Source organism: Engraulis encrasicolus, chromosome 4 (assembly GCF_034702125.1).
Source record: "Engraulis encrasicolus isolate BLACKSEA-1 chromosome 4, IST_EnEncr_1.0, whole genome shotgun sequence".
NCBI lineage: Eukaryota > Metazoa > Chordata > Actinopteri > Clupeiformes > Engraulidae > Engraulis > Engraulis encrasicolus.
The window spans coordinates 25922181-25934957 of NC_085860.1; the positions used below are offsets into that span (position 1 = coordinate 25922181).

The 12777-nt window shown below is 41.3% G+C and overlaps 2 protein-coding genes across 6 annotated transcripts in view; one reads left to right on the forward strand and one right to left on the reverse strand.

The window, feature by feature from the left end:
- The window catches only part of ptprz1a (protein tyrosine phosphatase receptor type Z1a), an 89937-nt gene extending 87204 nt beyond the window's left edge, over window positions 1-2733 (forward strand). The window contains exon 31 of the mRNA XM_063196991.1: window positions 1879-2733. Within this exon, the coding sequence (XP_063053061.1) occupies window positions 1879-2022 (144 nt within the window). The 3' untranslated portion in view covers window positions 2023-2733. The remainder of the gene's footprint in view (window positions 1-1878) is intronic.
- A 2050-nt stretch (window positions 2734-4783) lies between these two features.
- aass (aminoadipate-semialdehyde synthase) overlaps window positions 4784-12777 on the reverse strand; it is a 56529-nt gene continuing 48535 nt past the window's right edge. For all 5 annotated transcript variants that reach the window (XM_063196994.1, XM_063196993.1, XM_063196995.1 and 2 more), the window contains 4 exons: window positions 12090-12205; window positions 10460-10548; window positions 9732-9908; window positions 4784-7014 (listed from right to left, as the gene is read on the reverse strand). In XM_063196994.1, the coding sequence (XP_063053064.1) occupies window positions 6896-7014; window positions 9732-9908; window positions 10460-10548; window positions 12090-12205 (501 nt within the window). In that variant the 3' untranslated portion in view covers window positions 4784-6895. The remainder of the gene's footprint in view (window positions 7015-9731; window positions 9909-10459; window positions 10549-12089; window positions 12206-12777) is intronic.

Sequence of the window (12777 nt, forward strand, 5' to 3'; positions counted from 1 at the left end):
GGTTTAAATCTGTGTAAACCCACAGCCTCTCCTGGCTCATTGCTAAAGTAAAAAAAAACAAAAAAAACAAGAACCAACCATAAAATGCATTAGAAGATCATAAAATGCATAGGAAACCAGCATCCCTCTTTGTTAAGCTTTATGCAGAAATGGTATAAGAAGGAGATAAGTCAGGCTCGTTGTTTTCCGGTATCCCGTTGACGTCAGGTGAACGCCCCTTTAGGAGACCATCCGAGTTTGAGAGTGAATTACGCCTCTAGAGTGCATTTGTGGGATTGAATCCTTGGATGACAGTTCAGATTTCGGATGTCAAAAAGCAAATTGACGTGTGTCCTCCTCGACACTTCCACCTTGAAATAAAACAAAGGGGTAAAATAGTGTTGTGGGTCTTATTCATTGCACATCATCCAAAGACGGAACACAGGTGTGTTTCACATAGGCCTATTTAATTATGCCATCGTATATTTTTGGGTAGCAGCAACTGTGTAGATGAGGTAATTAGAATAGGCTATAAATAGCCTATTACATAACGTTGGTTGCTCTTTCTATCGTAATTTGGCGATAACGTCCAGCATAATGTAGGCTAGCTTCAGCGCAATTCACCGACAAAAGGCTCCCAATTCCGCGCACTTTTCAGGTCACGGTATTTCCGTTACTGTTTATTATTCCTTTATAGGCCTACTGTTGTGCTGATTTCGCTCACACTTGCAGTCCTGGCTTTACTGCTGCAGGAACTGTGATTAGTTTGGTCGTTGCTGTGGAAACGGTTGAATAATTTTAGTCCTAAAGTTAAATAGGGAAGCGGCCAGGGCGAGTTTGAAGCCAGAATGTCGTCGTGAAATTAAAGTTCCATCTCTTTCCAGCTGCCGTTACGACACCCTTCATTACAATGCTGTCTATGGCCGTTTGACTCGGTTTTACATGTCATCACCGTTTCAAATTGTAGGCCTAGGTTATAGCCTTGACATCTCTTTAGTAGGCTATTTCATACACATATGGTGTCCCATAAAGTGTTACAGACTTCTCGCGAATAGGCCTATTTCCTCACTGCCTAGCCAAAAAAGGGGACAACTAATGTGGCTTCACTGACAACTGCAACAGTTACTGCAAGCAACTGATATCTACCTGGAGTTGCATAAACCAAAATACGAAAAGTGCATTAAACACCGCACACTGTGTAGGCCTAGGCCCTACTGTTCTCCCCCCCCTCTTCAAAGCACGCGTTTCGCCCGGTGCGTCTTCAGGTTCCCGAAGACGCACTGGGATAAGAGCTAATCTGAAGACGCACTGTGCGAAACGCGTTGCTCGCTCAGGGGAAAAAATACAAAAGAAGTATCCAGTGTGCGATGTTTAATGAACTTTTCGTATTGGTCAAGTTTTTCTGCCTTGCACCTGGAAGGGTTGTGCACAATACAAGGACTTCCATGCATATATATGACAGGATATTACAATAAATGTACAATGAAAACAACGTGAATGTCAACTGGGATTACTATAGGGCAGACAGTTAGCCTACCATGAGCGACGCGTCCCATCCCATCCGTCTCCGCCACGCCTCTTCACAGACTACGAATCCCACCTCAGCCCTTTGGATGGCGGTAATACGCAACCCTTGTCAGTTGCCACCAAACGCAACAGTAAGAGAAGAAGAAGGGGGGACAACGCCCCCTTAGGAGACCCAAACTTGAGCACATCCATTTACATTGTGTGGGCGGAGTTCAGGGTATCTCCTTCTTATACCATTCTCTGCTTTATGTCTATGCAGCAACTGAGGCTTGTTACTGTGTAGGATGTCTGTGACGGATGTCTCGTGACTGCCTCCCTCCCTGACTGACTGACTGCCCCACTCTGCTACTGTGTGTGTGTTTGGCTTGGCAGGAGAAGTACCAGTTTCTGTACAGCGCCATCCTGAGTCTGGTGAGCACCCAGGACGACAAGAGGATGCTGCAGTCTGCCGACAACAACGGGACCGTCCCAGGAGGCTCGGCCTGTGCCACCGAGAGTCTGGAGTCCCTGGTGTAACCATGGTAACCCCCTCATCCTACCCAGTCCTTCCAAACCCCCAACCAGAGCCCACCTCCACTCCTACTCCTCCCTCTCAACATGCGAACAACTTAAATGACTGTGCTTTAAGCATTCTTGGAGCCCCGTGCCTTGTGTATTTACCTTGCTATATTATGGCTATGATGCATTTTTACAAAAGGACTAATAGCTTCCGATTTTTGTGTGTATTGTGTTTTATGTTAGCGTCTTACTAATTATAATTATTTTCTAAAATTTCACACTGACAATAAAAAAATCTTCATAAAAAAGGGATTTTTACAGAGAATTATTTTGTTAGTCCTATTTTGTAGTTACCTTGGATGAGCCACGATTTTTTTTCTTCCCCACGCAAAAAAATGTAAATACAAAGTGGTTATTTTGCTTTATGTCTGAAAGACAAGGAAGAATGATGTTCTAATATGTAAATAGCATAATAGAAAACAATAAAATGGACCAAAATTCTATTTATATGTTAGACTTTTATATTTTACTACCGTCTGTACACTATAGTGATTTGCCATATTTAAGCTCTAATACGTTAGTCTGAAATCTGAAATATGTTGACATGTTTCTGACATACAATATTTTGTACTTCGCTGAATACTTGACATGGTGTGTAACTGGTAACTTAGCTTTACGTCAATAACATGGTACTGCCTTTGAATCATGGCAGGTAGGTAGGATTAAACAAACCCCCAAATCACTATGGCTGCAGTGTTTCTTTCTTCTCCTCATGTCTCTGTGACTTATGTACGTATGTGTTTAGACAAAGCTAAGCTAAAGACACACTCTTGCAAAATCGAACACACATGGAAAACCTCCTTGCCTGAGTTGGTTCCACATGGACTCTTGTGCATGGATACCGTGGCACTTGATCCTGCATTTTGTATGATTTTAAAACCTTCAAACTGCACTGTGTAAGATTGTGGCCAGAGTAGGCATTGCAACTCTGCTGCTTATTGAAACTGTGCTGCCTATTGCCAAATTTCCCAGTCATTATGAATACTTATAATTTAATGGTGGTGGTAAGTGTTTGTTAAAAAAGGTAACATTTATGAATGGACAGCATGAATTCTGGAAATGAACTTACTAAAAATATTACACAGTGCACCTTTAATAATGCTTTATCATCTGATAGAGAGCCATTTAGAAGCACAAGAATCGTACCACTGAGCGTCTTTCAATCTAACCTAGTTTCACAAAGAAAGTCTGAGTATCAGAGGTTTAAGGACTACCTCACCCTGATAACCAAGCGTCTTCATTTGCCTCATCTCCCATAAAAAAAACATATGCTCAATTTAAATACAGAAAATCATTAAACCTCGAAGAAAGTAAGGGCTTAGACAATCTGTCAAACTGTAAAGAAAAGAAAAACTGATTAAGATGTCACCCACTCCACTCAACCATGTCCCAAAGCCCATATGCAGATCCAACAATAACAAAAAAGACTGATGAATTTCTGCAATTAAGACATCAGCCATCCCTCTCAGTCAACACTACTCTCCAACCTGCCCCCCCGCCCCCCAGGACAGGTCCGTGTCTGAGACGCCACAGGCACGCTTCAGGAGGCAGGGCGGGGCACGACTGACCTGACGCCGGACGTGAGGCTAGCAGGTCTCACACTTGACCATTGTTGTCATGCCTGGCAAGCAGGATTATCTCCATCCTTGGCAGGAAAAAGATGACAAAGTCCTCCTCCTAAGAAGAGTGACGGGTAGAATATAATCCCTCCCAAGACCGTTTGCCATTCTCCTCAGAGTATAATCTAACACCCCTGATTATAATCCCCCGCATGAACAGGTTGCTGCCGCAAACACATTTTCCGTCTTGTTTTCTAATCCAGTCCAAGACGCCAAAATAAAAGTTACGGTGGCTTCTCTCCTTTCCTTAGCCACCCATAAGTAGGTCAAATGTCCAGACAGAGACATCAGTCTGCCCTATCGTTTGCCTCATTTGCATTTTTGACCTTTCATTATCTTGGGCCCAATTAAAGCCCAGCTTGGTGGCCTACTTAACGCCTCAGGGGCCCCTTGGCTGTCTGGTGCTCACAAGCTTGATGCTTGAGGCTTGTAGGATTGAGACTTGAGGCAAGATAAGAAACAAAATGTTATGACTGGACGAATGGAATTACAAAGTCAGCCACTGCATATGTATATCAGACAGACTAACGTTCGAGCTACACAAAGAGGCCTCTTGTCTGGTGTGCAAGCTCAGGGGTTGTGATTTTAAAGTATTAGAGGTAAACAAAATGAATATATTAGAATTAAAAAGTCAGTCCCTGTCTGCATAGGTTCTCCAGATTAAATCAGACTAAGTGTCTGCAGCGTCAATCGTCACTGAGCTTGGAGATTTGTGATTCTTCCAGAGGCAAGTGACATAACATTACAAATGTAACTCAGTTGGGAAGTCTATGTATATATTGATGGTAAAATCATTCAAAAATTCGTTTTGGGTAGGGTGCACACACCCAAAGTCACTTTTTTACAAGTGCTAGACAAGAGTGTCAGACAGTTGGATGAGGTAGGTCTGCACACTGCGGAAAAAGCTAAAAAAATAAAATAAATAAATAAAAAATATTAAATTAAAACAGCAACGTTAAAGTGTGCAGACCTACCTTCTTCAAAAATCATTCAAAAAGCCACTCATGTCAGTCAGTGACAAGTAGGCTTAGCAATACCTTAAATCTATTAGAAACACTTTGAAAGTAAGACATACAAATCAGACACAGTCCACCACGATATTCGGTATGTACTCAAATATAAATACTTTATTTGTACATTTCACTAAACAGGTACAGTAGGATAAAGATTGCAAATGCATCAGTAGTCAATACTTTCTCTAAGCGCTGCAGTGCCATCATGAGGGGTGGTGGTGGGGAGGTGGGGGATTGTTTTCTTCAGTAACATTAACATACAGTAATGACAGATGGCCCCGTGGCCTTTACACCAGAACACTCTCGCTACTGCTGACCAGGGTTGCATTTCTGGAAAGCGTAGTTGCTAACTATGTGAGCTACTTTGTTGGTTGCAATGCAATTTCCCATTGGCAACTACCGAAGTTGCTAACTGCTAACAACTACGCTTTCCAGAAATGCACCCCAGACCAGTAAAGCCTCCCACCAACTGGTTCACTGTTCATTTAGTAATGCCCGATTCAACACATCTGACCCTTCACCATTTCATTTATCAAGGGGCCACTAGTGTGTTGGAAAATGACATTTTTTTGCAATGGTTATGTTTGCTACCTGGGATTCGCTCATTTCCCTCAAAGTCAAAACTTGACCTCAGTGTAATCTTTGTTAAAATTGTTTTTTTTGGGGGGGTGAAACCATTTGATTGTGCGTAAAGTGCGTAGAAGCGTCAATCAGTTAAACAGGGACGGGATGGTGAAGATAAGAGCTGACTAGGAGATGTGTATACTAAACTGCAAAGAACAGAAATGCTATGATGTGTAATCTCTGATTTTAAACACAAACTTAAACTTGATATAGTTTCGTCAAACAAAGTATACTCTTGAGTTCTTTCTTCAGATATAAATGAAAAACATATTTCACAAGCAGTATTTGAACAATACAGTCTATTATCCATCAATATACTCTAATTTCTGAAGTGTAGGATTAGAGAAAATAGAAAATTTCTCAAAATGTAAAAAAAAATGTTGAGTCATCGTGCTGGCTCAGTGAGATCTTGTCTAATTAAACAATCTTCACTGTAACTGCTAATGATTTTATTTCAAGGTTTTTTCCCCCCCACATATTACCGTTTTCTTTCAAAACCAAAATATAGAGATGAGCTTTTTAAACAAAATATCCCCCTTCTCCCTTATTAAAAATATCAGTGTTTTGCTCCCTTACAGCATTAGCGAAACATCACTGGACTTTTAGACATAAATATTCCCTTTTATACCATAAAATATTCCCTTTTAAGCCAAGTATGAGTCATCAGTACCAATATTTCAGTGTGCTTATGTAACAATAAATATTCCCTTTTCCTGCCAGATCAGTATTTGTCATGGTGTCTGCCATCCATAGCCATTGCTGGTGTATAACCGTTACTGTTTTCTGTGTTCTGTTAGTGGGACCTGGTTACAGTATATTTGAAGAGTTTGATTGCAAAATGGTGTATATCCATTTTGGAACATTTTGGGAAATTGGCATTTTTGTATTGAATGAATGAAAATTTATTGTCATTGTACAGGTACAACGAAATTGATAATTCCATTGCAAAATGCATTTATATAGGTTTAAAAAGTATGTTCTCGAAATATTTGAATGGCTATAATTCACACACAATAGGACTTCTGAACTTCTGAAATAGTCATTTCCAAAAATTAAATGAAAAAGACAAAAGGTGGATACACCATTTTGCAACAAAACTCTTCATTTTGTCTGTTAGGGGGGGAAACCCCTAGAAGGCAGCATGGGAGAAAAGTAGCTCTCAATTCCCCTGGGGGAAGGTTAAGGCCAATATATATATACAGTTGTGTAGTGTCTTTCTGACTACCTGTGGGGATAGGCGGTTTACAGTAGGCAGCTCTCTTATAGGTTGGTTAAGTGACCGTTTGTGTGTGGGCAGTGTACTTTTATATTTGTCTGGTCTGTGTATGTATGTGTAGGCTGTATGAAAGTGAAAGCCGAAAGCTTGTACTGTATATTTGTGTGTGCGTGGTTAGGCTGAGAGGAGAGTGGTAAGAACATAACCAGGGTCTGCCCTGTCTGAAATGGATGATACCTGCTGTGTGCCCAGGTGGTACCCTATGGGAAGAGGCCGTTGTGTACAGTACAACTCTAAAAGCCGCCTACTCATAGAGGCTGTGTGGTAAAGTACAGTGACAGCATGACCTTCTGAGCTGCCTACTCGTAGAGGGTGCTCTTGGTGGTGAACTGCAGGCCCTCTTCCTTCAGTCTGGTCAGCACGGGGCCGTAGATGTCCTTCGTCATCGGCACCACCAGACCCTTGGTTGCGATCTCGCCTGCAGAACACGAGCACAACAGGGTGAGTAGGAAGAACGAGGTATTGAACACTCCAGCTCCAGCATTGAAAATAGAGTGAACAGCGAAACGTGATTTACCCTCAGGCAGTCAGACTGCTGAACACTGATCATTTTAACCCTCCTGTTACCCTCTGTTTCTGGTTACATCCGAGATCCTTGGGGTCAATTTGACCCCAGCCACTTAAAATGTCTACAAAATCAGTAGACATCAAACCTTTGGCACGTTTTTATGTATCAGACATTTACTATTGCTGTGTTGGTGACATAAAAAGGCCTTTAAATATATCCTAGCACCCCCACACATCAAAAAAGCAAATCCATGACTAGGCAAAATTAAGAAAAAATAGCAATAAAATGTCTCTGGTTGGTCTAAAGATAGATAGATGGATAGATGGATAGATAGATAGATAGATAGATAGATAGATAGATAGATAGATAGATAGATAGATAGATAGATAGATAGATAGATAGATAGATAGATAGATAGACATTTGAAAAGAAAAACAAATTTGTTTATCAAAAATAGCACCTATCTATTATCATTTGGGTCAAATGATACATATTCCTACACATTCAGAGAGATTTTTAAGTTCAACATTAATTTTGTTTGAATGTTTGAATGTGTATTTATCACTTAAGTGTACTAGTTAGATAAGAACATAGATACATTGTCAACCCAAACAGTTTTTGGAACATCATAGATATTTTCTATATGATTTCTACTGTGCTTGAATCAGTGTGCACATAATGAAGGAAAGGGTTGCGTGTGCTCCTTATAGACACATTACATGTTTATGGTATTTGGGTAAGGTTTTAAGGGACATGCCTGGCAACTTGTGTATTTACTTCTATTCACTATTTATGCCGACTGGAGAAGGCAATGTGCACATCCTTCACAAAAATTACAGCTGTTGCAGTTCCTGGAAGGTCCTGCCTTCTCTATGTCAGGTAGCACCAGTTTATAACCACTGCTGCACACATCTACACTCACCGGCCATTTCATTAGGAACACCACTCTAGTGCTGTGTTGGACCCCCTTTTGACTTCAGAACTGCCTGAACTGCATACAACAATACTTGGGTATCGGTGCTACAGGGTTCGGTTGTTGGATTTTGCCAAAATTCCATGGCTGTGGTAGCACCACTGTCCAAATTTTTGCCGCAAATTAGTTTTAGGCCTCCTCCACATAATTGGAATTTTTGAGTTATCAGGGCCTGAAATAGGACAACATTTTCTGAAGAAACATGGCTGAATAGCTTATTGTCATGTATTTCACATTATCCAAACAGATTACATTACATATGTTCCATTCATGTTTTATACATTTAAAACAACACGGGATCAAATTGCCCTCAAGGAACACGGATGTACCGGTAACCAATATTTGTACAGCACTTAGGAAAAACATTTTTGTGGAAATTTCACTTTTTTCACATTTACCCCATATATTTAGGAAAAGTCATCAAATATGAAGCAGAAAAAATATAAAATAGACCCCAAGGATAACAGGAGGGTTAACTAACCTTTTTGTTTTATTACATATTTCTTTTTATTTTACTTCTTTTGGATGCAGGGCTGATGACCCCATCATCATTTCACTTCAAATAATATGTATGTGACAAATAAAAATCACTTGAACTTGAATGTAAGGCTGAAGGATGTGTTTTGTAGTAGCAGATGTCAGGGTGGCGCACCCACAGTTAATGAAACTTTTTAAAAAATATATCCAATTATTGTTGTGCTTGAATATCATTCTTAGACAATTCAGTAAAAGCATTGTTTGTACATTAAATCATTATTTATGGGCATTAGCAGCTAAACTACCGGTACTAAAAAAAATGTCCAAAAAATCTACCAAAAAGAATGAAAGTTTGAAGTGAGGAGCCCGCACACATCTTTGATGTTCTACTCCATGGCAGGATTACATTTACATTACATTACATTACTGCTCTTAATGTTCTCTACAGGTCTTCTGTTGTCCAGTCTTGCACTTTAAATGTCTGTATGAGCACTGTCTATGTCCATACTGTCTTATGTCCATGTATGAGTACTGTCTATGTCTATACTGTCTATGTCCTTACCTAGATTAGTCTATGTCTGCATGGGAAAGCAAGAAATGTAATTTCAAATTCTTTGTATGACCAGTGCATGTAAAGAAATTGACAATAAAACCAACTTGACTTGACTTGACATTTCGACCATTCTCTTCATTAGATTCGCTCCAAACAGGCCGAGTAGTGATTATAAAGTACCTGGCCTGCATGGGGTGTGGCCAGTTTGATAACACTTCACTCTCTGATAGGGAGTTACACAGCTCTGTGTGTGTGTGTGTGTGTGTGTGTGTGTGTGTGTGTGTGTGTGTGTGTGTGTGTGTGTGTGTGTGTGTGTGTGTGTGTGTGTGTGTGTGTGTGTGTGTGTGTGTGTGTGTGTGTGTGTGTGTGTGTGTGTGTGTGTGTGTGCCACTATAAAGCATCATTCTGTGTTGCTCAATAAGACATCACTCTATTCTGTGTCTTTTGACTTAACGTGTACTGTATGGTGAAGATACGTGCAATGATGTGTGTAATGTCTTTGTGCTTCTTCTGTATTTATGCATGTATGCTACTAGACCCCTTCATTTCCCTTGGGATTAACAAATGATACTCCACACACAGGCATGTTGCGCAATTTCCATCCTGAAGCGAAAGCATACTGACCGCTGAGCACCATGCTGGCGGCGATGGCTGCTGGGTAGCCCACGGTCTTGGCCATGGCGGAGAAGCCGTTCTGCTCCCCGTACACCACCAGGCTGATGTGTTTGGTCTCCAGCTCGCCCGACGAGTGCCGGATGCCCACGTCGTTCCTCATGATGATCATATCCCGCTCGCCTTTGTCTGGGGAGGTGGGGACACACCACACGCACACGGTGGGGAGGTGCAGGGGGGAAAAAAGCCAAAGTAGCTTTCATTAGATTTAGGATACATTTAATGCATTCATTTTAACACTACATTGTTTCTGCTGAAATTGAATGGCTTCTTAGCATCTTGCCCCTCCGGACAACTCAATTGACAATCAGGTTAGCTAATAGCTAATTTTTTGAGGAAGAGTATCAGAGGTTGAAGAGTGCGCATCCAGGGGTGTTTACAAACGCCAACCCACGTATTGCCATGTCCTTCTCGCCATCAAGGACACACAGGACATGGGAAAATCATGTCTACTTTACTAGAATTATAACCAGGAAACCTTGGTTCAGTCAGCATTGGTCCAGGCAGTAAAACCTCAAATTTGTCATCCATTTGAAGCAGCCAGCTCTGAATCAGCTCAATTGTATGGTTCTTTTGGAGAGGTAGATCGGTTTCTCAGGAAAACTGAGAGGGAAAACTGCAAAAAAATATTACACAGTGCACCATTAAAGTGAACATCAGCAAACTGAGGAGGAACGTACCGAAAGCCAGCCGGGCCTCCAGATGCTTAGCCAGAGCCCCCAGGATGCTGTCTCCATGGGGCACCGCCTCCTCACTCAGCATCCCAAACCTGACAACAGACATAGTGCTCAGGGGTGAGTTTCTCACAAGTGTAGTTGTTAGCAGTTACCAACGTGGGTAGTTGTAAATGGGAAATTGCATTGCAAACAGCAAAGTAGCTAACAAATTTTCCAGAAATGCACCCCAGAACTGGCACTGCATTGAACATACGTACAGTCATATGCTTGTATTTTAATTGTTAAATGAGTTTTTTGGCATCTTCCTTTCATTGTTATTAACCTGACAACAAACAAACATGCTGCTAAGAACTGGTACTGCATTTAAACAGTGTCATACACTCACCGGCCACTTCATTAGGAACACCTCTAGTGCTGAGTTGGACCCCCTTTTGCCTTCAGAACTGCCTGAACTGTCTGCAACAATACTCGGGTAGGCTGTGGCATTCCAACAAAGACAAATTGGTACTAATTGGCCCAAATTGTGCTAAGAAAATATCCTTATGCCATGACATCTCCAGCCTGAAACGTTGGTTCAAGGCAGTGTAGACCCATGTTTTCATGCTGTTGAAGCCAAATTCGGACCATTCCACCTGAGTGTTGCAGTAGATATCAAGACTCATCAGACCAGGCAACATTTTTCCAATCTTCTAGCGTCGTTTATGGTGAGCCTGGCCAAATTGTTGCCTCATTTTCCTGGTCTTAGCTGACAGGAGTGGCACCAAATGTGGTTTTCTGCTGCTGTAGCCCATTTGCCTCAAGATTTGATGTGCTGTGTAATCGGGGATTTTCTTATGCATACCTCGGTTGTAATGAGTGGTTGGAGCTGATACAAAGGCAACATTAAGTCAGATAACCAGTCTGGCCATTATCGTCAGACCTCTGCCATCAACCAGGCATTTTTGGCCACAGAATCGTTGCTCACTGCATTTTTCTTCTTCTTCGCACCATTCTTTGTAAACCCTAGAGATGGTTATGTGTGAATTTCCCAGTAGATCAGTCTTTTCTGAAATATTCAAATCAAGCCTTTCGGCACCAACAGCCATGCCATGTTCAAAGTCATTTAAATAGCCTTTCTTCCCCATTATGATGCCCGGTTTGAACTGCATAAGATCATCTCGACCATGTCTACATTCACAAATGCATAGAGTTGCCACCATGTGATTGGCTGATCAGAAATTTGCCTCAATGAACAGTTGTAACAGGTGTTCCTAATTAAGTGGCCGGTGAGTGTACGTTTGTATTTCAATTTGTTAATGAGTTTTTGTCAGGCATCTTCTTGTCATTGGGATCTTATTGTGAAATCTTCATTGTAGTGTTTGATATGGCATTTCATCACACATAAATCAGCCGCCAGATTACGACCTATTCTTGACCAACAGTTTTTTTTTAACATGACAACAAAGCAATTGAGAGGCATTATATCTACTGCAACAATAAAGAATTTTTAAACTTCAATACATCAATGTGCTTCAAAATTTGTGGACTCCATGTTAACTACAGTAACCTGGGTAGGCCATCTTAGATAAGAGGGCAGCAATATGGAGACCACTGTCAGTTTTTTTTCTGTTTCTACCTGTAGTGAGGCTCTTACCACTTCAGCATCTCCATTCTGAAGTTGTCCTTGTCGACTCGTTCAAACACGGCTTCCTGGAAAGCATCATCGCCAACCGACGCTGGCAAGCCAATCTGCTTGCACAGCAGGGCTTTCTGTTGAAAAGCAAACGCCAAGGTCACGGAAAAGTCAGCAGCGCGCACAACTTGAAAAATTATGTCACACAGTCAAAAGCAAACAAAGTCAGACGGCCTGCCCTGCACGCCGTGGAAAAATTATATCACAGTTATTGTACCGTACACAGACCTTGCCTCCCACTACTTCTTAAAGGGGTATGCCACTATTTTGGGGCTTAATGCAGTTAAAATCGTTGGCTGGGGTTTATAAAGGTGGTAAATTGTCTTATTTTTCATGTAAGCCGTTGTCTTGCTTTAAGACAAGTTAAAAGAGGGAGCATGTCGCTAAGCTAGTGAAAGTCAATGCATCCGTGTAGCATGCTACATGCCACAGTGATCCATTGACTTTCACTAGCTTAGCTACATACTCCCTCTTTTAACTGGTCTTAAAGCAAGACAACGCTTAACATGAAAAATGAGACACTTTACCATCTTTATAAACCCCAGCCAACGATTTTAACTGTATTAAGCCTCAAAATAGTGGCATATTCCTTTAAGAGGTAGCAGCATCGAATAGTGCAATACTTGATGGACAGACCACGAATGTTTCT